The sequence below is a fragment of the Molossus molossus genome, unplaced genomic scaffold (genome assembly GCF_014108415.1).
Source record: "Molossus molossus isolate mMolMol1 unplaced genomic scaffold, mMolMol1.p scaffold_m16_p_5, whole genome shotgun sequence".
Lineage (NCBI taxonomy): Eukaryota > Metazoa > Chordata > Mammalia > Chiroptera > Molossidae > Molossus > Molossus molossus.
In genome coordinates this window covers 109,047,876-109,075,759 of record NW_023425388.1, presented here as the reverse complement: position 1 = coordinate 109,075,759, position 27,884 = coordinate 109,047,876, and the positions used below count along the sequence as shown (strand labels likewise).

General features: G+C 42.1%; 1 protein-coding gene across 3 annotated transcripts; it reads right to left on the bottom strand.

The window, feature by feature from the left end:
* DIPK2A (divergent protein kinase domain 2A) lies at positions 1 to 27,835 on the bottom strand. Of its 3 annotated transcripts, XM_036243729.1 has the most exons (6): positions 23,011 to 23,111; positions 21,339 to 21,435; positions 14,447 to 14,638; positions 9,824 to 10,127; positions 5,385 to 5,855; positions 20 to 81 (listed from the first exon to the last, which is right to left on the bottom strand). In XM_036243729.1, the coding sequence occupies exons 4-5, from the start codon at positions 10,068 to 10,070 to the stop codon at positions 5,524 to 5,526; spliced, it is 579 nt and encodes a 192-aa protein (XP_036099622.1). In that variant the 5' UTR covers positions 10,071 to 10,127; positions 14,447 to 14,638; positions 21,339 to 21,435; positions 23,011 to 23,111; the 3' UTR covers positions 20 to 81; positions 5,385 to 5,523. The 3 variants fall into 3 exon arrangements, with proteins under 3 accessions (XP_036099621.1, XP_036099622.1, XP_036099623.1); XM_036243730.1 differs by lacking the exon at positions 14,447 to 14,638; XM_036243728.1 differs by lacking the exons at positions 14,447 to 14,638; positions 21,339 to 21,435; positions 23,011 to 23,111 and adding an exon at positions 27,179 to 27,835 and having other exon boundaries at positions 1 to 81.
* Between the last annotated feature and the right edge of the window lie 49 nt (positions 27,836 to 27,884).

Sequence of the window (27,884 nt, the reverse complement as noted above, 5' to 3'; positions counted from 1 at the left end):
CGTTGGTTTATTCCAGAGTTAAAAGGAAACGTTGAAAACAGCGTTGCTCCTGTGATATCTTCCCCCATCTGTATAGCTTGACTGGGTTTTGAGGGCAAATACTTGCATTCAAAACAAAACGCAATAATACACTAGGATTTTACTTTCAAATCGTGTTACAAACTTTTCTCACTGGAGATTTATTGTACATGTGGAGGAACAGAGTTGCTTTCTTTCTTTTTCTTTTTTTTAATCATTGAAATTATTACAGATGTCCCTCCTTTTGTACCTCCACTGACCCCCTCCCCCGCCCTCACCGTACTGCTGTCTGTGTTCATTTGTTATACATACACGCATATAAGTTCGAGTCATATCTTCACCTTGCAGCTTATAGGTGTCTCTTTCAATATCTTGAGTTATCTAAACATCGGTGATATACACAGAAAAGGAAAGCTATAATCAACAAAATCCTAAACTTGACTGAATGGATAACTGTGAGCTTATTTTTAATGGTCTGTCACCTTGCAAGACAGACTTCCTTACAAGTCTGTATTCTTAAAACTTGGGGTATAAGGCACTGCCGACAGGCTCAACAGCTTTTGTAGAATAATAAAAGTACAAAGAAAAAAGTTAAAAGGCTGAGGAAGGTCCCTAGAAACAGATTAGTGCCCTGGCCAGTTTAGCTCAGCAGTTGAGCATCGGCCTGCGGACCAGAGTCCCAGGTTCGGTTCCCGCTAGGGGGCACGTACCACCAACAACAAAAAAATTAGTAACTAACTCACAATGAGAATAATCTAAGTAATCTATATAAATATGTGAGTGGCCTAAAGTTTTAAGGTCAAAGGGAAAAAGTCTTAACCACCTTTTCTTTTAGGTTATTTTTCTCGTTTTCTACCCTCTTCTCCCCATCTCTTAACCCTTACTTCCTCTTCCTTTCCACCGTGACTCTCACTTGGGATTTCTCTACCTTTTCTTGGCCTCATAAATCTCCCCCCTTCCCTAACTTAATCACTGAGGAAATGCATAGGAAAGTTTTTACAACTGTGTGATCTTGCCTTCAACTATATGCTTTTGGTTCTTACAAGCTGCGTCATAGTCTAGAAGAATATTGTAGGCAATTAGAAAATCAGTGTTCAGCCTCAGGTCTGCCTCTATCTACTTTTATGACTGCGGGCAAATACTTTTCTAAAGAAAAGAACTAAAATGTTCAATTGCAAATTTAGACATACAGCTAACTAGTATAGAATAATCAACTATAGCTGTAACAGTCTACAGTATATATAGAATAGGTACTTTTTTGTTGTTTCCACATATTACAGTGAAAAATTCAAGTAGATAAGGTTACCTAAGACATTTGCCTTCTTGTTCAGTTGTTCAAATTTTTGTTTCCCCTTTGTTTTAATTTGTTCAGGTCAGGACAGAACAGCAACATTGGCATTTACTTTGTGTGTTACTTAAGTCTCTAACGTAGAGCCCCCCAAACCCCCGACTTTTCCTTGTAATTTGTTATAAACAAAACCAAGTCATTTCTCCTGTAAAACTGCCCACATTCTATCTGGACAGTGTGGCTCAGTGGTTGAGCATCAGCCCATGTACGACCAAGAGGTCACCGGCTCGATTCCCAGTCAGGGCACATGCTCAGGTTGTGGGCCCGATCCCCAGTGGGGGGCATGCAGGAGGCGGCCAATCGATGTTCTCTCTCATCGATGATTCTATTTCTCCCTCTCTCTCTAAAATCAATAAAGAAAAAAAAAATTGCCCACATTCTGAATTTTGTTCCCTTTGTCCCATGGTGTGCTCGAACATGTTCCTTTGTGCTGTGTTTCTCATCAAGAAATTTGATCTGGGGGATAGATCAGAAGCAGGAATTTTTTCTGGCAAGACATTTCACAGGCAGTGCTGGGTCCTTTTCACTGAGTTATACTAGAATGTACATCATTAAGAATGATCAGTAAATTCAGGTCTTAATATCCTGATCCATTCATACAAAATCCCTCACCACCTTTTCAATTATTAACATTTGTAGCCATTGATAATCATTTAATTAGGAATTGCAAAATAGAAACATTTTAACATTCCTTCTGCATTTATTAACTGGAATAATTCTACATATCCCAGGTTCTTTTCCCGTCAATTATCTCATTACTTGGGGTAAGGTAGGATAAATGCTTCTTTCCCTCTCAGTTACCAGTTTTCAGAATAATTCTTCAATATCCTTCCAAAACTGACTAAATTGGTTTCTTATTGCTATTATCATTTTGAATGCGTAATTTACACATTTAATGTTACAATCCATTTTCGTTATCATGTATATTGATCATCAAATACTCCGATTATGGCCACTGGTTTAGAACCCTTGCAGTTGGGTCTTGAACTTTCTAGACAATACCAATGGTATTTAACAGCATTTCTGCTTTAGTGATATTGAGGTGTTACTGTTAACTGTTTTTTTTTTTTAATTGATTTTTTGAGAGAGAGAGGAACAGAGAGGGAGAGAAACATCGATTGGTCGCCTCCAGCATGCCCCCTACGGGGGATCAGGCCCACAACCTGGTCATGTGCCCTGACCGGAAATCAAACCAGTGAGCTTTTGGTGCATGGGTCAACGCTCAACCACCGAGCCACACCGGCCGGGCTACTGTTAATTTTTTAGATATGAAATAATACTGCGGTTTTGTTGGAGGAGAAAATGCCTACTATATAAAACACTCAACTCAAAAATCTCAGATTTTCAGCAAAATAAGCTGGAGGCAACTAGGTTGAGGTACAAAACAAGTTTGGCCACATTTTGAAGTTAGTATTAACCATGGTTACATACAATTGTTCCTCATATTATTCTTTTGTTTACATTTGAAAAATTCTATATTAAAGTTTAATACCATTTTTGTAGTAAAAGTTTAAAATGTCATGATTACAGAACATAAAACCTTAAGTCCAGCTCATGCTCACACAGATGGTTTCTGAAAATTCTATTAAAATACATGCAAGAGAAAAAACAAAAACATCTACACAACCTCACTTTCAACTCAAGAAAAATCTGGATATTTGTAGTTAAGAGATAGCCTGACAAGTGTGGTTCTTAAAGTTCTTTATTAAGAGCATTAAAGTTGCAGAAACAACTTTATATTGTAAAGGCACAGGGAAACAGTTCTGATAAAATAGTCAAATTAAACAGTAACTTACAGTACAAAAGACAACTTTAATGCACATACAAATCCCAAATGTCTGATCCAAAAATATTTTACTGCGTCTATTAATGGGCAATGATTAAAAATATAAATTGCTGCTGTATAATAAATATCTGATAGTGAATATCTTGATAGCAAAGTGAACAAAATCTTTATTGCTTTTCACATACATAATTTTCCCTGTTGAATCCCTAACTCTTCTACCATCTTCTCAACCCTTTCCAAAGATGAAAGAAACCCACGTAACCCGTGGGGGCAGCAGCTTCACAACCATCCCGGCAGCAATCACGCCGGCCGGCAGCTGTGCCCTCACTTCCGTCTGCAATCACAGTCACTGCCGAAACGTAAGAGCAGTGTTTGCTAAGCCACAGAAAGACAGCCCCTCTGTGACTGGCATTCTAAGGTTTGTAATGAGTACTCATCGAATATAGAAGGTGCTCCTCCGTTTTGAATATGTGTATTTCATTTGAAGTTTTGAGTAAGAGGCTTGAATTTCTGACAATTCATTTTACCTATTCTCCTCAAAAGTTTTCCAAAGCTGTAAAAAGTCAGCATAATAAAATTTCCAGCACTTAAATTTTTGAGGGCTAGTTGGTATACGTGATGTACTGATGTATAAAAGTAACATAATGAAATGTGTTTATAATGAAGAGATCTTACCCTTCTACCAGTTTTAAACTGGGATCATCTTTATTAAGAGCATCCTGCCCTTTTTATAGCAACCTGGTTATAGATGGTACAAGTAGAACTTCCAACACAATAATAAAATAACATGAAAGCATCATCGTAATTTAATGAATGCTATTTCAACTTCAGAAATACCTACATTAAAGTATCTGTAAAGTTACTTAACCAGGTCATGTTCAGACAGTGTGTAGCCGCTAGTAATATGCCTGGCACAGAGCTGATGTTCAATAAATAGTTGCTAAATGTATGAAACACAGAAGAAAAACCTGGCTTTGGTTGTGCATTTTAATCACTTTCTGATTAACAATAAGGTCAGTCTAGAACTAAATACTGCACACTACACCAAACTTCGCCATACACAAAAGTAATGATTTTAAACAGAAATAATACCAGTTAGTGATACTCAATATATATCAATTGTAACTTTTTTAAGTAGCCCACAAATTTTACATATTTGTTAATTTTTATCCACACACTTAAATTTTGATGTTTAACAATTGAGGAATGAAGACCAAGTTGGGCAGACTGGATATGGTGTAAATTACTAGTCCATGATTAATAAAAAGTCATGATGCCTGATTAAACTCAAATGATGACTTCTATGTTAATTTTTGCAAAACATTTCTTTGAATAATGGTAGAATCTTTAAGTTACCCATGCTGGGAAGCAGTACCTTTCAACATAATAAAATATCTAGGAAGATTTGAATTTAATAATGGCAAAGAAAGTATTGGAAGTGGGACAATAAGAATGAGTAAGTGACCAATTTTAAATTGTAACCATGGGACTAGGTCTAATATTTCTTTGGCATATGCGTTACTACCTTGGACTACTTAGCATTCTAAAAATACTGGGTTATTTTTTCTCTCAAAATTAACATCAAGGTGAAAACTATTAATACACTCTTCTTAAAGCCTTTTAAAGGAAAAAATGACATTCTGCGACATATGCCAACTCCATGTTTCGTGTGCACTCACAATCACCGGCACAGCATGATGTAACTGTTAAATAATCTTAAATGATCTCATGCAATGGTGAAACCACAGAAAGTGGAAATAAAAGTATTTACATAATGAAATATTCAGCTTTCTGAAAAAACAAGCAAGCCAGGGAACCCTGCCCTAACAGTGAACACGCACCTCACAGCACTGAAAGAAACCCGTCCGAATCTAAAGGAACGCCTACAATGACCTGAAGACATAAGACTGAATGAAAAACATAACAATGGAGAAAAAACAAACCTACACACAGGAAGGAAAAAGAGGCCTATAAAACAGGCCAATCTAACTTGACATTCAAAGTAAATGTAAGAGATTCACAAAATCATGATAGTAATGCAACCTAAGTCAAGTACCAAGTACCCTTTGATACACAATCCAATGTGACTATCAGATTCATTTCCAATAGCTTAACCATATTCATTAATGCACTCAGGCATTCAAGGGGGCAAGAAGTCAATATAGCTCAAGTTTCCAAAGTGTAAGAAAAACTTATTTGCAGAATCGTATGGTGTTTGAAGTCATGTCTTACTTTGATGGATGTTAACATAAGACGTATCAGTGCACGTTGATCATCCTCCGAACGCAGTGCTTCCGGATTCTTCTCTCTCGCGGTCTGGTGCTGAGCACTGGCCCGCGCTGGGTGAATCCGCACAGGGCGCTCACGTGGACTACCTCACGTTGCTACTGAGCTGTGCCAGGTACTCGCGCAGCTCCTTGGCCGCCTGGAAGCGGCCGTAGCGCTGCTTCGGGTTGGCGCACTCATCCAGCAAGGCCTCCAGCCGGCCGTCTTTGGCAATGTCACTCGGCGGATCGTGAAGGAGCCCCCCGGAAGTGCCGCGCCAGGTGGCGTGTCTGGACAGGAGGTTCTGACAAACAGCATAATAATTGTGGTCCACAGTGGCACGAGCACAAAGAATTTCTTTTGAAAATGATAAGCAAGCCTCCTTATCACAGTCATCAAATTTGCTTTCATACCATACATCCCAATTTTCAGGTTTATCTGTAAAAGGATTTAAGCACAAAGAGAAAAATGCATTTTTAGAGTTTTTATTGCTTCCCAAAATATGACAATTCACTAATTAACATAGTATCATTTGTTCTTAAAACTGTATAATAACTTTAAACATTCAAATAGATTAGTTTATATACAGAGATGTGTTGGGAGCACACCAGTGCCCGGCCCGGGCCCAGACAAGGTGTCTACACTGCAGGTTCAGTGTGGAGGGAATCTTCCATCACACGAAGTGACAACAGCATATGGCACAAGGAAACGAGGGAGCACTGCTTCCTGGTGCTGCAGAAGGTTGCAAAGAGAACATCTGATGTAGGCCTTAAAATATAAGCAAGCCTGAAGAAATAAAAAAGGCAGATCAGCATTCCAGGCCCCGGTACAGCGTGCGCTAAGGCACGGGCCTCCGGGACTGGTCCAACCAGTCAGTCAGTGTGAGACAGGTGCTGGGGAGGAGGTACAGACGAGGCTAGTGAAATATGTGATACCTTGAGTGTCACTTGTTTTACAGAAGGATAACTCTACGCTGAAGACTGGAGGGACTAACATGATGACAACTCAAGGAGGTCCAGATAGAAAGAAAGAAAAATTGTAGAAACAGTTGAGACTAAAATTAACTAGTAAGTGTATGAGTCAAGTTTAAGGGTCTAATGAGATGACACGGTGGACACTATTAACGTAAGAGTCAGTATTTTACATATGTATGATGACAGTAAATGTGGAGCGGCTGTGAGATACTCAGGTGCACCTGTGATATGTGCAACCAGAAACAGACTGCAGACCCACGAGCGAAGCAGAGGTGCAGCACACATCTTTATATGCAACAGCACTAGGCTTGATGGAGCCAAGAGAATAGCTTAACTGTACTGAAAAACATGTTGAAAGCAAAGAGGGAAAAAGACTGAGGGGAGAACCTTAAAACTGAAGAGGCTGCCAGAGGAGAGGTGAAGGAAAGAAACTCATTCATCCAGCAAGTAATTATTTGATGCCTCCCCTATGGCAGGCAAGGGGTCTAGTGGGAAACAACAAAGAATATGCATGCTTCCTATCTTCACTGGCTTATAATCGAGAGCATGAAATAAAAACTAGGTAAGTAAATACACATCGTCTATCACAAATTGTGGGAAATGCTACGAAGGCAACAGGAGTGTCTATCACAGAAAGGTCCGTGAAGGAAACGCCCTGGTCCACTGCGGGGCGTGGTGGGCAGCTCCGCTCAGAGCGCACACTCAAGCAAGGTTTGCAGGGCACGCACCGCAGCGTGGAAGACAGAAAACTCCTCGTGGGGAACCCAGAAGTGCAAAGGTTCGTGCAAGAAGTGCAAAGGTTCGTGCAAGAAACCAAAAGGCCACTTTGGCTGAGGCACTGCGGACAACAATGGACAGAGGAATATTAAAAATGAAGCAGAATGGGGTCAGGTCACACAGATTATGCCCTGGGGAGAAGTGGGAAGTTTACTGGAAGAACAATGGGAAGTCATTAAAAATATTAAGCAAGAGTGACAAGACCAGATTCATGTTTTTAAAAAAGAATAGTGCAAGTAGAAGGAAAGCAAAGAAGTGAAGAACTTCAGGAAGTTGTTACTAATCAGTGACGTCAAGAACTGGCCATTAGGTGGTTGCTACTGGGGATGCAGACTTCTCAATGAGGTTTTCATGGCTGAGAAATGAATGGGGACCCAAGAAGCAGAGACAGACAGATTTTAAAAGCAGTTGAAAAGCAACACACCTGCTTATGGGAAGGTAAGAGAGATAATTTTGAGGAGGAGGGTGGGAAGTTAAAGAACACAACTGGTGCCACGGCTCCCAGCAAGGAGGCTTGCTCCACGTGTCCGAAGAGGGATGGGCCTGTACGATTTAGCACATGAAAGGAAGAACGCTGGCCCTGGCCAGTTTGGCTCAGTGGTTGGAGCTTCAGCCTGCGGTCCGGAGAGACCCGGGTTCGGTTCCCGCTAAGGGCATGTACCTCGGTTGCAGTTTGTCCCTGGCCCTGGTTGGTCGTGCGGGTGGCAGCCACTCGATGTGTCCCTTCGTGTCGATGTTTCTCTCTCTGTCTCCCTTCTTTTCTCTCCCTCCCACTCTATCTGTACAAAAAATGAAAAAATGTCCTCGGGTGAGGATAAAAAAAAAAAAAAAAAGAAAGGAAGAACGCTGAAGGATGTGTCACACTAAAACCTCCATTTCCCTACGAAGAACAAAAATAAAAGTCATTTACCAGAAAACGTTTAGAAAAGAGGGTGAATGAATAGATACGGCCTTTTGCAAAGTGGCAGTTTAGACGGCGACCAAGAGCCATCTGAAAAGAGCTGGGCAGAGCTAAGGCAGCACAGGAGCAATGGTCTTTGCATGAAATGCAAGAATAGAGATGCTCGTGTTGTGCTCATTCCAAGGCAGGAACTAACTGGTATAAAATTATAACATGTATACCAGGAATGTCCACATCAAGAAAACTATTATTATTATTATTATTGTTTTAATCCTCACCTGAGGATATTCTTCCATTTATCTTCAGAAAGAGTAGGAGGGAGGGAGAGAGAAGGGGAGAGAAGGAGAGAGAAACAGTGATGTGAGAGGGACACACCGACTGGCTACCTTCCTTCCGCACAACCTGGATCTGGGCTGGGCGACCACAACTGAGGTACGTGCCCTTGACCACAACTGAACCAGTGACTCATTGGTCTGCAGGCTGACGCTCTAACAGCTGAATCAAACCAGCCAGGGCAAAAAAAATTATTTTAAAAATGTTTTAGCCCTGGCTCTTGTGGCTCATTTGTTTGGAGTACTGCCCCGTACACTACAAGGTGGGCTGAGTCCAGCCGGGGCATGTGCCCAGGCCGAGGGCTCGTGCCATCTCCAGGGCATGCGCGCCAGGTAACTGATCATATTTCCTTCTCACGGAGATGTTTCTCTCTCTCTCTCTCCCTGGCTCTCTCTAGAATCAATTGAAAAGAATTTTTTTACAAACACTGGAATGAATATTTTCAGAGTTTAGTCCCGTTGCACACTCAAACCACTGCACAGCGTGAACCAAGAGCAGCGAGGTCAGCTGCGGCCCCTCCCCAGAGCAGGGGGGGGTGGCAGGAAGCGCTCCGGCCTGAGGACCTGCAGGGCCGGCAGGACACCCAGAGCAGTCAGGTGAGTGGAATCCGAACGAGGCCGGGGAAAACCGAGCCGTGTTTAACAGGATGGAGCGAGGACCAGGCAGAATGCCAACTCACTAGACTGCTGACACTCACGCACCCCCAAGTGCCACGAACGTCGGTCTGCACTGGCCGGTCCTCACGGGAAGGGAAGGAAGGGAATTAAAAATATAAGACTCCCACCACGAAGCAACCACCTCCAGTTTCTCTCTACTAGGTAGGTCACAGAACTATAGGCTTTAAAACTACTATGGCATTTAACTGTACGTACATTTCAGACACTCTGCCCGCCTACAGTGCGAAGAGCTCACAAATAAATGGAGACTAAAGTTTTGGGTGAGGTGTAATAATGTCAAACAAAAGCTAGAGATTTACAGTGCTAATAAAAAGATTAAAAAAAACCTCACGCCAGGGACCCCCAGAACGATGGGCACAGACCACCGGGGAAGAAGGGGGCCTCCGAGGGCGGCAGCCTCTCTGGCAGCCGTAACCAGTACAAACGACGCAAGTCACATTCGAGCCCTAATCCACAGAGGACAGCAGCAGACTGTGGACAAGACGTGTGTACTTACACCCTCAGAGTAGACCTGTGTCTCACTGAACCAAAAGGATATTCTACTAAATACGGAGAATCTGTGACTAAGAATACATATATAACAAATCAGTATTTATTTACTGATGCTGGTCAAATAAAACAAAGAAAAATGCAAGGTTGCCATCTAAGAGAAAATGAAAGATATATCGCTTCATATAAATGTAAGCATGATTCTGACATAGAAAAAAATGTGTACAAAAACAAATCTAAAAGTTACATACTTACTTTGTCTAATTAACCTTTTGTCGGCAACCAGCACGTTTTCGGCATCCACGATGATCACCTTCCCATCTCTGGGACCGACCGCGAAGTTGTCGAAGCTGACGTCCAGCAGGTAGAGCGCGAACTCGAAGTCGTTGTTGGTGAGCTGCTCTGCTATCTCCATCAGCTGCCAAGCGAGGTCCACGCGCTTCTCCCACGGTGCATTGAAGTAGCTCCACAGCTCTTCGCCGACGTAATTCACAGCTACCATTCTTCCACAGGCGCCGAGGTACTTGGCGAATGGCCAGCCTTCATCGGACGGAAAGCTCTATGGAAGGAATATCTTAATGTCACGAGAGAGTCTGATGACGATACCCTAGGTCGTCTCTAGAGCCTCTCAGGAGATCGCTACTTGGCACAAGCTTGGATTTTCTTGTTGAAGTTAAGAGTTCAACAGAGAGAAACTTAATTTCTTTCCTAACTCATACCTTTACTATGGATCAGAAAAAAATACTTTTTAGATAGATAACTTTACATTAGAAAGCTAAGAATAAGTATTGCTTATTAGAATCTCAGAACCAAACTGACCAACCAACAAGAGACACTTTCTTCATTACCAAATCTAAAAGTATTTATGTTCCCTTTATTGTGTAAGGACAACCAACCAATCCTTTCTTTTGAATGAACAGCACTGCAGGCCTATGAGCATGTGTTTACCAGGCCCTGTGCTGCACTGGCTACAAGAGTGAACTAAACAGATTTTCTAAAATAAAGTCTTTAGAAGAGAGGACAGATACCAAACAAATATTTATAAATGTAAGTGTTAGTTACTAAAAATGGTCCAGGTCCTAGGGGTATCCAGGGGATTCTGGAGGTGTCTTTTAACCTACCCTCAATGACTGGCAAATTCCTATCAATGCAACCCCCACTCCAAGTCCCTTTGGTCCCAAGTTACTCTTCTTTCACCTTTAGCCCAACGTCGAAATTATTCTATCTTAGCAAGGTTCTCTAACAGATTTTATAACTGCTGGGAGGATTAATATCTAAAACAAAAATCTTCCATGACCACGAACTTTCCAGTGCTAAGCCCACCTATAAAGGATGAGAAGTAATATTTTAAAGAACTTCTTGGGAGATCATATGACCAGAGGAGGTGTGTTTTAAGAGTCATTCCTTCAGCCTAGCACCTTCCTTAAATTGGGGGCGGGGAGGACATTCTGAGAACATTTATACCAATGCTGCAAGGGAAACAAAGCAGAACTCTACAGAACAGAAACACGCCTACTCCTGCTGATGAAAATTAGTATGTTAGGAGAGGTGGAGATGGAGGCTCTTCTTGTACTTCTTAAGAAAATAAATAATATTAATTTTACCTCCAACTTTTATACAACTGTCAAAATTGAATGGTCTTAAAATTTTTATCAACTTTAAAACAAAAAGATTTTAAAAACTCAACTGCGTCCAAATAATTATTTTCATTTGTGTTTCCTTTCCATTCTAGCATTACACAACTACTTGTCTGTATATATAACTTCAGTTTTAATTTTAATATCTTCATTTTTGTGATAAAATACTAATTATATAAATTAAAAATTTAGTATGAATCTTCTAATATAGTAAGCGAATTGATTGAATTTTAGTCAGAGAAAATAGGTACTGATTCTTTAGAAAGTAGGAGAAAGCAGATTTTAGAAATCTTGTACCTGAAAATGTGCTTTCTTTTGGGCACTGGGAAAGTGACCGACTGCCCCCTGGCCAATGTGAATGCAAAACCTGTGTGCTAACCACGTTATTTTCAATTTTTCCTCCAAAGTTAAATTACCTACACGACCTTGAAACTTTAGTTAGATAGTATGTTTACAAAAGATTTAACTGTTTCCCAGAAGTATTCACGTATAAAAGTTACTGGCATAAAAAGTAAAATCATAAAAATAAGCAAATGTGTGAGATTATATAGCTTTAACATGCAAAAAGTAAAACAAAACATCTTCCATACAATTTTGGCATATTATTCCCATGCCATGTTGTGAAACAGATACACACGTATCTCTGTGAAAATAAAGTGTCTTTGACAACAGGAGCAAAGGGAACCCTGCCAGCATCTGCACATGTACAAATGTCTCCTTGTTTTGGAGCTTTTCCAACTGACAAAAAAGAGTCAAATATACACTTCATTACCCGAGTCCCACATAGAGAGGGTGAAATACGTGACTAAACGTCACACCGAGCAACCTGATATTCGGACAGCGATTTCCGACAATGGTAACTGAAATCCTGGTATGCCTCATTTCAAGAACACAATTCTTCCATACAGTCTGCTACCTAAATCTTTTGGAAGAACTTTAATAAATGAATTTGCACTACTTGCTCTTGTGACAAGAATTTTTCATTGTACAATCAAAATTGTCAGATTTCATTAATGAGAACAAAATTCTATTCGACACATTGCATGTAGTGCAATGAAAATGCTCAAAAGAAGCCAACATAAGTATACCTATATTTAAAATAATCCTGGCTTAGCACTGGCTGGGTGGCTCAGTTGGATGGAGCGTCATCCTGTACACCAAAAGGCTGCGGGTTTGATTCCTAATCAGGGCACACACCTAGGCCGCGGGTCTGATTCCTGGTCAGGGCACACACCTAGGCCGCGGGTCTGATTCCTGGTCAGGGCACACACCTAGGCCGCGGGTCTGATTCCTGGTCAGGGCACACACCTAGGCCGCGGGTCTGATTCCTGGTCAGGGCACACACCCAGGCTGAGGGATTGATTCTGGGTCGGGGCGCGTATAGAAGGCAACCTACTGATGATGTTTCTCTGTCACATCAATGTTTCTCTCCTCACCCTTCCTCTCTCTCAAAAATCAATAAAACAAATCCTCAGGTGAGGAGTGAAAAAAAAAAGGCAATCCTGACTTAGAACCATAATTAGTCAAACAGTCTGAGAGACAAAATTTTAAGACATTATGGCTTGGATTTCTTACGTATATCAAACAATAAGAAACACTACTTCTTACTTCCTTATCAAATTCCCACAGTGTATAAAATATAGTAGCTAGTATAAGAAGTTTACTGCTGAGGTCCACACCTCATAAATTTTAAACCAAATCTTAAAATCAGATTTTCAAATTGGCTAGAACAACAGGTACATCGTTTAAAGTAATCTGAAATAAAATGTACCTTAATGAATTATTTACAATTGAAAAAATGTGTACAAATACTTTTCAATCAGGAAGGACTTTTTAAATGTGGAATGATTTAAATTATAATTAGATTAGAGGCACTCTAAATAATTGTTCAGAGTTTTTCATCAGGCTTGAATGTATGGCATGAAGTAAAGTTTTTAAAGCTAAATTATTTAAGACCGTACAACTGCACGAAACAGTTACAATATTGCTGTATTTTAAAAGAAAATGTCTATTGAGTATTACTTCCAATGTTAATATTAAAAATGGATATTTAACTATTAAGCTAAACATGATTAACTGCTAAGATTTAAAGAAATATTAAATGCCTTTACTGCTAATTTACAAAATAAAAAGTATTTTGAAGATGAAACATAAGATAAATCACCATGTCTAGGTATCACTTTTTTTTTTTAATCCTTACTGAGGACATTTTTGCATGTATCTTCAGATAGAGCAGGAGGGACAGAGGGAGGAAGAGAAAGAGAGAAACATCGATGTGAGAGAGAGACATCGAGTGGCTGCCACACACACGACCAACCAGGGCCGGGGACAAACTGCAACCGAGGCTCGTGCCCTTAGCGGGAACCGAACCCGGGACACTCCAGTCCTCCAGCCAATGCTCTAACCGCTGAGCCAACCCGGTCAGGGCGGCATAACTTTTTTTTAAAACAGAAAACTGTAAGTTAATTCTTGGATATCATAAAACTCAAATATTATTAATAACAGTATTGTATGTAATATAACAGTAGCTTAAAATCAAGGTTCCAGAAACAAACAAAACTACTACGGTCATCTTTCATTTTAAGAGAAAATAAAATGTCTATAATCAAGATAAAATTTATTTTATATTCTTCATGGCATATAATATAAAATTTTATATTTAAAGGACAATATTGTATATAAGTAGAATAATGAACTTAAAAATCAAAAGGCTATTTTTAGGTCCACCTTCACCTCTGCATCTCACTGGCTATGTGACCCTGGCAAAGCCGAAACTTCATCTAGCTTTAGCATCTTCCTCTGTAAAACCGGAATAACTCTTGTACCAACATATTCATCAGGCAATACAAGGATCAAAGAAAAAGAAAGTATGAAATGTTCTATGTAGATTTAATACTACTTAAATACATCTTCACCATCCTGTACAGTTGCTCATTTACAGTAGGATATAGAAGTCAGTTACTATACTTTAAAAACACTCAGTGCTCTGAGAAATATATAAGGCAATCACAAGTACTAAAAATACGATATTCAAAATGGTAACATGTATACACATAAATACAGTATTGTAATTTGTTTTTCACTGAATAAGCAACACAAAGTAAATTCTAAATGTCGAAGTCGCCTATCACCTCCCTATTAATTAAAAACCCATAATCCTGTTCATGTGATCAATGAAGAGGATGTGAAATCTAACTCTAGAGTTGGAGTGTACCTGAGCTGTACCCCTAGTCAATCTTACCAGCAGTTTAAGTGATCTGCCTAAACTCACACAGGGAGCCAGGGACAGAGTCAGGCTAGAGAGCCCCAGTCCAGGATCCCTGTTTCAGAGGTGAGGGCTCCGACTGGGGAAGCCAACAGTGCACGCTTCTCATACTCGTACACGCAACGCAACGCCTCCAGTGGTCTGGGCAGAACCTCACAAAACACATAGCTGCAAAAATAAGGTAAGAAGTTTGTTCATCCTAAGTGAGATAAAGCACATAAATTACCTTACGTGTTTTTACATTTATTGTTTTTGTTTCTTTAATGTGACAAAACCTATTTTCCACAGGGTTTTAAATCTGGAATTGCTGATAAGGGGCTGGAGGGTAACCCACATTTCCCCGACTACTATACGCAGCTGGGGTAAAAAGCAGTGAGAGAGTTGCTGTGGAATGAAAGAAAATATTTTGAATAAAAAAACCCTAGATCCAGCCTAACTTCACATAAAATGCTAAATAAACAGTTGTAAATAAAATACAGTTCTTATTCTCAGGAAGCCTTTTTAGCTGAGTTGGGAGGATGGTTATCAAACATACAAAAGTATAAGTAACGGAATTTGTTACAAATTGCCGAAAAGTAGAGTGTATCAAAGAAGAGTGAAGCCCTGTCTCCGGCTGTGTGCTGAGGGCACCCCCGGGGTGTACTGGAGGTCCAGGGCTGAGGCCCTGTCTCCGGCTGTGTGCTGAGGGCACCCCCGGGGTGTACTGGAGGTCCAGGGCTGAGGCCCTGTCTCCGGCTGTGTGCTGAGGGCACCCACGGGGTGTACTGCAGGTCCAGGGATGTGAAGCCCTGTCTCCGGCTGTGTGCTGAGGGCACCCACGGGGTGTACTGGAGGTCCAGGGCTGAGGCCCTGTCTCCGGCTGTGTGCTGAGGGCACCCACGGGGTGTACTGGAGGTCCAGGGCTGAGGCCCTGTCTCCGGCTGTGTGCTGAGGGCACCCCCGGGGTGTACTGCAGGTCCAGGGATGTGAAGCCCTGTCTCCGGCTGTGTGCTGAGGGCACCCACGGGGTGTACTGGAGGTCCAGGGCTGAGGCCCTGTCTCCGGCTGTGTGCTGAGGGCACCCCCGGGGTGTACTGCAGGTCCAGGGATGTGAAGCCCTGTCTCCGGCTGTGTGCTGAGGGCACCCACGGGGTGTACTGGAGGTCCAGGGCTGAGGCCCCGTCTCCGGCTGTGTGCTGACGGCACCCACGGGGTGTACTGGAGGTCCAGGGCTGAGGCCCCGTCTCCGGCTGTGTGCTGAGGGCACCCACGGGGTGTACTGCAGGTCCAGGGATGTGAAGCCCTGTCTCCGGCTGTGTGCTGAGGGCACCCATGGGGTGTACTGCAGGTCCAGGGATGTGAAGCCCTGTCTCCGGCTGTGTGCTGAGGGCACCCACGGGGTGTACTGCAGGTCCAGGGATGTGAAGCCCTGTCTCCGGCTGTGTGCTGAGGGCACCCACGGGGTGTACTGGAGGTCCAGGGCGGAGGCCCTGTCTCCGGCTGTATGCTGAGGGCACACACGGGGTGTACTGGAGGTCCAGGGCTGAGGCCCTGTCTCCGGCTGTGTGCTGAGGGCACCCACGGGGTGTACTGGAGGTCCAGGGCTGAGGCCCTGTCTCCGGCTGTGTGCTGAGGGCACCCCCGGGGTGTACTGCAGGTCCAGGGATGTGAAGCCCTGTCTCCGGCTGTGTGCTGAGGGCACCCACGGGGTGTACTGGAGGTCCAGGGCTGAGGCCCTGTCTCCGGCTGTGTGCTGAGGGCACCCCCGGGGTGTACTGCAGGTCCAGGGATGTGAAGCCCTGTCTCCGGCTGTGTGCTGAGGGCACCCACGGGGTGTACTGGAGGTCCAGGGCTGAGGCCCCGTCTCCGGCTGTGTGCTGACGGCACCCACGGGGTGTACTGGAGGTCCAGGGCTGAGGCCCCGTCTCCGGCTGTGTGCTGAGGGCACCCACGGGGTGTACTGGAGGTCCAGGGCTGAGGCCCCGTCTCCGGCTGTGTGCTGAGGGCACCCACGGGGTGTACTGGAGGTCCAGGGCTGAGGCCCCGTCTCCGGCTGTGTGCTGAGGGCACCCACGGGGTGTACTGGAGGTCCAGGGCTGTGAGGCCCTGTCTCCGGCTGTGTGCTGAGGGCACCCACGGGGTGTACTGGAGGTCCAGGGCGGAGGCCCTGTCTCCGGCTGTGTGCTGAGGGCACACACGGGGTGTACTGGAGGTCCAGGGCTGTGAGGCCCTGTCTCCGGCTGTGTGCTGAGGGCACCCACGGGGTGTACTGGAGGTCCAGGGATGTGAGGCCCTGTCTCCGGCTGTGTGCTGAGGGCACCCACGGGGTGTACTGGAGGTCCAGGGATGTGAGGCCCTGTCTCCGGCTGTGTGCTGAGGGCACCCACGGGGTGTACTGGAGGTCCAGGGCGGAGGCCCTGTCTCCGGCTGTGTGCTGAGGGCACACACGGGGTGTACTGGAGGTCCAGGGCTGTGAGGCCCTGTCTCCGGCTGTGTGCTGAGGGCACCCACGGGGTGTACTGGAGGTCCAGGGCTGTGAGGCCCTGTCTCCGGCTGTGTGCTGAGGGCACCCACGGGGTGTACTGGAGGTCCAGGGCTGTGAGGCCCTGTCTCCGGCCCTGTGCTGAGGGCACCCACGGGGTTTACTGGAGGTCCAGGGCTGAGGCCCTGTCTCCGGCTGTGTGCTGAGGGCACCCACGGGGTGTACTGGAGGTCCAGGGCTGAGTACGTCAGACAGACAGGGTGGCTGTTGGAGCCAGAAATGTCTTCTCACAACTAGAGGGGAAATGACCAAAGCAACTGCAGTAAAATTAATGGAGGAAATGCCTTGATGTAATATAGTCTGGAAAAGGAGGCAGGGACCAGATCATGTTAGACTTACTAGAATAAAACACAAACTTCTCAACATGATCTACATGCTACAAAATACCCAGATATATGTCAAAGCCTAACATTCAAAATATCTTACATATTAGACTTAACTGACATCAAGTTTCTACAATATCGCAATACTTTTGTGATCCACAGACATTGCTCTCTACCAGGTCATTTTATTCTATTGTGTCAGAACACAGTCATGAAAAAAAAAGGAGACATATAATAGTACCTCTGGGTTTTACTCATTTATTTAGTTATAATAAATGGCATGTAACTGATATACTGAAATAAGATTAATTCTAGTCCTGGCTGGTGTGGCTCAGCTGGCTGGGCATCATTCCTGTCCACCAAAGGTTGCTGGTTCGATTCCCAGTCAGGGCACATGCAGGAGGAGGCAGCAGATTAAGGTTTCTGTCTTTCTCTCCTCCACTGCCCACTTCCTCTCTCTAAAAAGCAATAACAATATTTTAAAAAATAAAATAAGGTCAACTCTAATGTGTTTGTGTTCTATTACTTCTTTTCCTCTTTACATGACCAAAAGTAGAATTTGCAAACTAAATTTAAAAGACCGTAATTCCTCTCATAAAGAAATATAAACTATTTTATAATCATTTATTACCTCACAACATACCATTGAGCATAATTTTGCAGTTTGCCTAAGAGATGTGTTACAAAACTGTTTTTTTCTTTAAGAATTAGAAAATTCCTAGTAAAAAGAAACTGACTTAAAAAGAAATCTATCAGTAATGAAACCATACACTCTAAGATGAGCTGGCACTTCTCTGTGGTCATGCCAGCACACACAAATTCAAACCTGAGAACACTTTTCTAAAGTGAATGTTATCGAAAGCATACAAAATGCTTAGAGGTTCAATTTAAGTTTCAAAATTATTTTTAAAAGCTCAAATTTGAACAAAATTCCATTGTAGTAATGAGTGTTATAACAGCTGTTCACAGAGATTAGTCAACTGTACTGGTGACAGACTAATGTGTTCACAGCTTTGTGAACTGTCTGGAGGGGGAATATGGTAAAATTACTGGGATAATTTAATGGTTATCTAATTTTTGCTAAGATTACTCTAAGACCTTAGTTTTTAAACTTTTGCTACCAAACAGTGGCCAAAATCCATTGCAAATACAGGAGAATCTTAATAATCTAAAAATTTTCAAGTCACTGAATATTTCACATGTATTTCATTCTATGATTTTCCGAATACCATTTGCCACCCACCTAGATTCCAAACTAAAATTGGAAACAAATGTCAAAACACATCAACAACAAAAAAACTACCTACATTTAATAGAAATAATCACTTAAAATAAATGTTCTCCCCCACTAAGATAATATATTACTTGGCCACCAATTTTAAATATGCATAAATTTACTAGCCTCAATTGACCATTTCTTACCTATGCTCACTATTAGCAACACCAGCCAGGTGGGGGATCTATCATTGTGATGCACATATCTAAGTTGAAATATACCTAACAAATACCAATCTCAAACATTCACTCTCAATAAAACAAAAATTCAAGGAAAGAAAAAAGATATAAGCTTCCTTTGGCCCAATAACCTAAGAATACTACCTTACTTTCTTTAGTCATTATTTGATTTCTTTAAACAGTCTGCTAAACAGAACAGTACTAACCTCCCTGATTCCTTTATTTATTTACTTACTTTTCTACAATTTTTCTTAATTTATTTTTGTTACAGATGTTTCTCCTCTCCCCCCCATCCCCCCTCCTCTGCATCCCATCTCCCCCACCCCCTAGCATTGTTGTCTTGTCCACTGGTTACGTATAGACGCATATAAGTTCTTTGGTTCACCTCATCCATCCCCCCATCCCCCGACTCTGAGGTTTGTCAGTCTGAACCCTACGCCTTTCTCCCTGGTTCCGAAACACAGAGTCAATCAGCACAACCCTTCAGAAGACTAGCAAGTATTAGTATCTCTATGTTAAATACCTGGTGCCTAGTTTTAAATTTGTATTCCTATTGTTGCCTTACATTTAATGCAGCAACAACGGAACTCTGCTCCTTTACTCTAGAGCCATTCCTTCTCTGGGCTTTCTCATCGTAGTAAGGGATTATCAGTCAGTAGTCGCTCAGACCAAACACTCAGGAGATATCCTTTATTTTCGTCTTTCTCTCATAATATAACCCTTCAGTAAGTTGTCACCTTTTCTCCAAAATACAGTGGGTCCTATCATTTGTCATAACCTCCACTGCAATCATCTTAATCCAAACCACCAAGCTTTCTCCCTCAAACCAGTTATCTTACCACATGCAGCCTTATCAGGCCCTGCTATCACCCCTGCTATTGTTTCCCATTGCTCTGAAAATAAAATCCTAAATTCATTAAGCAGGGTTAGAAGGTTACACAGGATATGGCCCTTGCCCACCTCCTCTGTGACCCTACATCCCACCCTGCTACCTATTGCCATGCTTGATCCTGCTGCGGGGCTTCTTCACTTGCCACACCTCTTGGCTGAAACCGCTGCCCTCAGAAATCAGCACCACTGGCGTCTTCTCATCCTTCACACCTCAGCCAGAATGTCACTTCCTGACCACCCAATTTAAGGTATTCTACCCCCCACCTGTCTGGTGTGGCTCACTGGTTGAGCATCGACCCTGCACCAAGAGGTCACCAGTTCGATTCCAGGTGGGCACATGCTCAGGTTGTGGGCCTGATCCCCAGTGGGGGGCACGCAGGAGGCGGCCAGTCGATGTTCTCTCTCATCGATGTTTCTATCTGTCTCTCCCTTCCGCTCTCTCTAAAATCAACAAAGGAAAAAAAAAATCAAAGTATTCTATCCCCAACCCAATTCTCCATCACAGGATGTAAATCAAAATTACCTTGTTCTTTGTTTGCTGTCCACACCTAATGCCCCAGAAAGCAAAGGCTACACACACCGTGCCTTGTTCTGTCAACGTCACCGTATCCCGCGGTGTACAGATCAGTTCCCCACACCACTGGGCAATGCCATGCAATCTTGTCAGGTGACTTCCCTTACAGACAGAACTCCAAATACACTAGAAAAGCGAATGCGAAGACCCTGAAGCAGCAGACCTACCTTAGATAATAAATATTTTAAGATTCTGTCTCAAAGTTTAAGAACGCCTATACATAACCCAGATTTAACCTCTATTTTAAAAATTATTCATCAATGTACTAAGTAGAATTATTAAACTGTAATAATGATTTAAAGACAAAATTAAACTATTTGCTTTGTACCACTAAATCCTTATCTAAACCCTGTTTCCTACAATTCATTCTATTCACTGTTCTTCATATGGGACAAATCCCTAACCCCCCTTTTAATTACTATTCCCAAAACACTATAGCCTGATGTAGCAGCCACATTAAGTATTTATGATATGTGTACATGTAAAAGGGGTGATATTTGAACATTTACTATAAGAAGAGCAAAACATATCTAAGACAGAGGTCAACATAATGTACTAAAGAACTTTTCAACTACTATAGTTGTCTAAAAATGGAATAAGGTAATTTACAAAGTAATAATATTTTATAAAAAACTTTACAATTAAAGATATTTTGTGTATGTTATCTAAATAATAGTGTTTCATTTAATCTTTAAAACAATACTGTTGCATAAACGTTAACATTCCCATTTCAGTGATTAAAAAACTCAGGCTCTTAAACAGTGAAAGATTTGCTCAATGCCACTCAATAACTGTAAGGTAGTACAGGATGCTACTCAACACTGTCCCCATTTCTGCTTCTGCATCTCCACCCCCATTTATGGGCAAAATTCCATTTATCCTTCAGAACTCAATTCTTGTGTGAAAGTTTCTCTAGTATCCACTCCTATGAAGATACACCCAGATATCCCTTCCTAAATAAGTTATCTAATAAACTGTATGTATTTTTTGCCCGACGTATGATACATTGATTGTAACTATTTATATACTTACCTCCTAAACAATAAGCTACTTGCTGCCTAGAAAGACCCTGCCAATCCAAATGCCTCAGACCAGACTACTTACCAAATGAACAATAAAGTTCAGTTCTTCTGACTCTAAGTCCAGGACTGTAAGTCCAAAGAACTTCCAGTTATTTCACAGATAACTTTCCACAGATAATCTATTTTTTAAAAAGAAATACATATTGAATAAAATACAAGTTGATTATATAATGTAAAGCTTCTCAGGGTCTATGACTAGAATGAATAGCTATCTTCATCTTATACTACTAATTTACAGTCTTAAGACATTTTACAATTATATACTAAAGTTCACTGTACATGTAGGAAAAATGCAGCGATCATATGGCCCCACTGGTTTAATATACAAATAATGAGTGAAAAGTGAAGAAAGAAAAAGATATCAGCATTCTAAAGAGTCAGCAGCAATCACAGCAATGTAGGAGGTAAGCCAGAGACCATAAGCCAATAAAAGAGACTAAAACCAATCTGAAGAAAATGAACACCTATGTCCAGAAAGCAGAGCTCCCCAAATTAAGCTTTCTATTCCCCACCAACACAACTGAGAAACATGTGCTGATCCGTTCAGTGGAGTATAAAAAAAGAGTTCAAAAATTAGACAAAAGTACAAAAAAACCCTCAGAATTAATAATGATCAAAAGATAGGGATTAATCCAGAAAATAGGCCAGGGTAATTTTACTCCACTGATCTGGAAGTGATGCTTTCCTAAGGGCGATTATCTACTTTTATGGTCTTTCCAAAACACAAGTCTCCCCTCTTTAGGGAGCTGAGGTACAAAGAATTACTTTTATTTTTGTTTGCTTTTTCATGAAGGACATTTCAAGTGTCAAAAGTGCTAATGGAAACCTCTGATGAAAAAACAACAACAAAAACCTTCTAGACTTAAGCTTATGAATTTATTATATAAAAAGTGCCCCACTCAGAACTACCCAGTCAGAACGTCACTGAAGCCTGAACCTGGGACGCAGGTCCTGCAGCAAGGACCAGCTGGACAGGCACGTGGCTCCCTGTGCTGCTGCTTCAAGAGGAACTCAGACTAAGTCCAGAGCATCCTTCCTAATGTTGGAGAGACCCGCAAGATCCCTGGCTACCTCTACCTCCACAGAAAAGGCAGTCTCTGGTTTTTGTTTTGTTTTAATATCATTTCATGTGTGTAAAAATTTAGGAATAGAAAGACAACTGTGAAACAGGGTTATCTATCTATTCTGGCCAATTCCCCAAATCTCCAACCCCCTTTTAGAAGAGTTTTAAACCGACAGATTACAGTCAAGCTCTGAAGAGAAGTACAAAAATAGTAATTTCTCAAGTCAAGATATTGAGAGTCATAGGATGTTAGGGTTGAAGAGGAAAGGATCTAAACCAACAGTCTCATTTTACAGATAAGTAAAATTTTCCAGATAAATAAAATGAGTCCCATAAACAAGTTTCATATGATCTCACTTATTTGTGGAATATAATGAACATAACAGTCTGAGGAATGGGGTAGTCCCAGAGACGCGGAAGCGGGGTACAGACTGACAATCCCCTAAAGAGGAGGGTGGTGGGGGAGAGATAAACCACAGAACTTATATGCATGTATGCATGAACAGTGGACATGGACAACAATCTGGGGAAAGGGCAGAGAGGGAGGGGGAGGGGGAATCAGTGGGGGAAAAAGGAGAAACATCTGTAACAAAAATTAATTAATAAAAAAAAAAAAAAGAAGTTTACCAACCTGTAATTACCTAAATGGCCATAATATTTTGTTTACTTCAAAAACTGCAACTTAGGCAGTACACCTTAAAAATATATTCTTCTCCTGTAGAAATTACTTTTAAGGATAAAAATAACAACAATCAGTTTTCTATAAAAATATATCCTATAATGTAGGAATGTATTAAGGCAATATAAATAAAAATATGGTTGCTAGCAGGAATCGTAACTGTTTTTAAGGTGACCCATATCCAAACAAGTTTCAAAACAGCTGATCAAATACACTAGATAAAGTTCCTTTTACCTTATTTAATGTCTAACACTGAGTGCTTACTATGCATAAGGCACTGGATAAAGTGTTTTGAATGTATAATGCTACTTACAGGAATCAAAATAAAACCTTAAAATGCATAGCTTAATTAATGATAGTTACACTCTGTAAAAATCATGGAAGTCCTATTAAAACTATGATTCAGAAAACTTAAGGCAAATAAAGTTCTACAAAATATAATAGTAAAACAAATTCCCACCTCCACCTCCCTAAACAACCAAGAGCTTGCTTTATTTCTATAAGCAAAACTATCTTCATCATCTCCAGGTAAAATGTCAGAGATAATATAGTCTGGACTTCAGGAGAGCCAGACAACATTTTTCTCTCATACACAACTTCTACAACTTCAAGAATAGGTGAGTACAAATACTGGTAGAAAATTTACCAATATAGTGACAGAAAACATGCTGACTTCCTGCCAAATACTTCAGCATCTCAACTTTTTAATATTCCAAGAATGCTATTACACAATATAAAATCAACAAAATCCTTCTCCCCATTTTTTTTCATAGGATTAAGGTATACTTGTAATTAAAATATACTTCTTGGTGAAATTAGAAACATTATTTTTATAAACATCAAGCATTATCCTGTTGCTTGATGTTTATAAAAAAAATTTTAGAAAATAATTCTACAACAGAATAACTTTCCTTGGAGCTAGATAAGCTCCTGTAAGCTAGTAAAACTATCCAACAATGGAAAGAGAATTAGTTGTATTTCCATACCATTTAAAATGGGAATTCCACATTACAAATCTATATAGCCTTACACAGGTAAAGTATGTTTGTAACATACCTAACAGACATTTAATACCTTTCACATGTCCTTTGCAAGGCATAATAGAAACTTCAATTTGTTATTATTTCTTAAAATCAGAAGAAGCAAGTTTAATGATTTAAATTCATATATTACTTTTCAATTCTCTCATTAGCACCTTATCAGAGGAGCTTTTTAAATGTTTATTTTGGAAATATGTTTACTACACTGGAACTTTTGTTAAAAAGATTGATGATGTCAGCTAAAGACTTTTTCTCCAAAGTAAGTAATTTTTAGGCAATATAAGTTAGTTTGTTACCGAATGTCCAAAAATTCAAAAAGTAGTTCCCACCTCTGGGGGTAAAAAAACAAAAAACAAAGTGAGTTCCTCTTTAAACTGTATAACACATACTTGTACCCTTATAAAAACATTTTTAAAAATACATGAACCAAAAAATATACACAACTAGAGAACCAAATTTTAGTGAGTTTTTCTATTATCAATTAACATCCCAAAACTAACAAAAGCAGCTATTAATAGTTTTATATAAACTGGTATAGATACTAAAATTGTATACATTTGTCTAGATAACAAAAAGTAATGAAAATCATGATTTGACTTAGTGTGTAACAATCTTTGTACTTGATCACAGAATTTTGAGATTCCTTTCATTTCAATGGTTTCATACTATCATCAGACCTCAAGTAACATTGTCCACACTTAACTCACTAGTTTTCACCAAAGATGAAAGTAGCAGCTCTATGAAGATCACTTATTTAAAAATAAGTCTTATTCTACTTGCTTATTCATCAAATAAAAAAAATAAACACGCCAATATGACTGATTGGTGGTACCAAAGACGAGAATTTATATTTCACACAGCCATGTATAGAACTGGGTTGCCTAAATTCAAAATGAAATTTACAAATGCCAGTCAACAATGTTGATCCATATACTTTCTCACCTACTAAAAACAAACCCATCCTGCCTATAACCCATCTATCCACCTACTCACTCAACGCAATTGTGTTACTAAGTTTTAAATTGCAAAAATATAACTGATTTTTTAAAAAGCTGTTTATCATTATAGATGAAAACAGAAGAAAGAAAAAGTTTGAGGGAAGAGTTCATGAGAAAACAAAATATAAACACACAACTATCTTAACTATAAACTGCATATGCCAAGATGACTTCAAACTTTGAAAATAGAAACTCTTCCCAAATAAAGTAGGTTTACCTTAGTGCAAATCAAATGCCAGTTTCTCATACTGAAATGCCATATGTTTATAAAGAACTGCATACATAACACATAATGTTCTTAAAATATTAGTTTTAATATTAGTTGTTTCTAATACTTCAATATTCAGCATTACCCGATAAAAATCTTTCAATAGGCAGCCACTATTAGAAATGCAGAAAATGTGTATTCTACTAACTACTAATAGCTCCTTACTAAACGTTTGGGTCCCAGATAATTTGAGAGACCAATCTACGTCCTCAGCAAATTACAATGCTAAAGCTTTCTCCAGGAACCACCTTGCTAACAAAACCACCTATTTCTCAAAGAGAAAAGGGCAGTTTAAGTGAAAAAAGTGTCAAATCAAATGTATATATCATAAATAAAGACTTAAACTTTAGCAGCTGACTAATTTTAAAACTACCAAATAAATTTCTCCAATGGATGTTTAACCATTTCACTGTCAAAGAGAGCACTATTTAATATACAATCAGTACTTTGAATTTGACCCGTTACATAGTATACCCTGTAACACCTTAAAATTTACCGAGAACCACACTCAAGATTTGTCTGAAGCAAAATATTTGAGTTAAAATTATTTGGCTGAACTAGTCAAATGACACTGGTCTCTCTTAGCTAAGCTGGGCAGTGGAACATGAGAAAAGAAAACAGCATAAATGAATATGGCACATTCCTAATTTATGCAACCCTGCACAAACCCCCAGCCATCAGTGTGACATTCTTAACAGAAAGGATGCAAATTACATCACAATTAATGTGTGACTAATTTTAAATGTTTTCCCCCTCGTATTTAAAATACTACAGCAAAACTGGTATGGAAAAAATGCAAGTAACTTTTCCTGCGGTTATCAAGAGGGGTCACACCCCTATGGTGGTAACCACTATCCAAGGACACCGTGCAAAAGCCTGGTGGGAATGTGTAGAAACTCGGTAACTACTCCAAAGGTAAACACAGCCTTTTTTTGGCTGTCACCAATAGAAAGAGCTCAACCTACTCCCTCAGAAGGCACGTTTGTTTTCAAAAGAAAGTCAAGAGAGAGCCAATGGCTGAACTGGAGGAGAGGTGACGATCCCCTTCCCCCTTTTCTCGCCCCGGCCTGTAACATTTCATCTCCTTCCCGCAGCAAAATACCAGACGAATGGGGCAGGTCACAGGAGCAGGGTGGAAATGTCCGACTTGGCCTTAACCCTCCCAGCCCTAAAATCCAAGGAAGCCTTCCTCAACTTTTTCCTCTTCCTAATCCCACCCAAAACAAGGACCATGATTAACCCCACCCTGACCACAGCCTACATTTTCTGTCCCTGTCTTCCCCGGCTTCTGCCCAAATGAGCTTTCCCACGGATTTGCCAGGTAAATGAGCGAAGGCATAAACAAAGCGGGACTTCGGGGGCAAAGTTGGCCAGCCATGCAGGGTACTAGGGGGAGAGCAAACGCGGCGAAGGGGACGCTTGAGAAGACTAAGGACGGCCCAGTACTCGTGGACGGAGCGTGCCGTAAGTGCAACCAGGCAGATGGAAGCAGACAGGCAAGGAGAGCCGAAGAAAACTAGCAGCAGACATGTGGGGAGCATACTAGACGCGCTCCCTCTGGCGTTGAAGGATCCGCAGTCAAATCCGAGAAGCGCCGCACCTAGGTGACAAGGGCAGCTCCGCACCCGCCGGGTCGCCCTCGGCAACCCGCAGAGCCCAAGGGACCCCAGCGCTGCCCCCTTCCCCAGCTCGCAGCCTCGCCCGGGAGGGCCGGGTCCAGCCCGGGAGGGCGGGTCGGCGGGCCCCTCTCCAGTGAGTCCGAGGCGGCGCCCGCGCGGCCCCTCCCGCAGGCCGCCGCCGGGCTCCGCGCCTACCTGTAGCACCAGCGGCTCGGGGTTGAAGGCCAGGGTCAGCAGCAGCTGCATGCGCTCCGAGTCCTTGAGGTTGCGGAGCAGGAAGCTGCCCGAGTCCTTGGTCTCGGCGTAGCGGCGCACCAGGCGGTCGAGCAGGCGCTGCGAGGGGCAGTGCACCAGGTCGGACCAGCCCTCCACCGCCTCGGGCGTGAGCAGCCGCACGTCGCCGTTGAGGCGCGCGAACTCGGTGCGCGGCATGGCCTGGAGCAGGTCGCAGCGCGGCCGGCCGGTGGCCCGCTTGCAGATGCTCTGGTCGAGCTGCGCCAGCTCGCGCTGCGAGCCCAGGCGCTTGAGCACCACGCGGCGCCGGCCGCCCTCGCGGGGCTCGCCGTACTGCGCGAAGTAGACGTTCTTCACGTTGAGAAAGTCCAGCAGGCGCAAGCGGCCCCACGCCTCGAACACCACCTGCCCGTTGAGGAAGCGGCGGCACCAGCTCGTGCCGAAGCACGCCGGGCACTTATTGAGCTGCAGGAAGCGCCGGTCGGCCAGCTCGTTGCGCTGCCAGGAGGCGAGCAGCGACGGCGAGTGCAGCACCATCAGCACCAACAGGCTTCCCAGCGCCGCCAGCTTCAGCGAGCGGGACAGGCGGCCCAGCTTCGGGGGCACCAGGCGCCACATCCCGCCCGCCGCCCGTCCGCACGCGGAGGGCGAGGGCACCCCCGGGGCG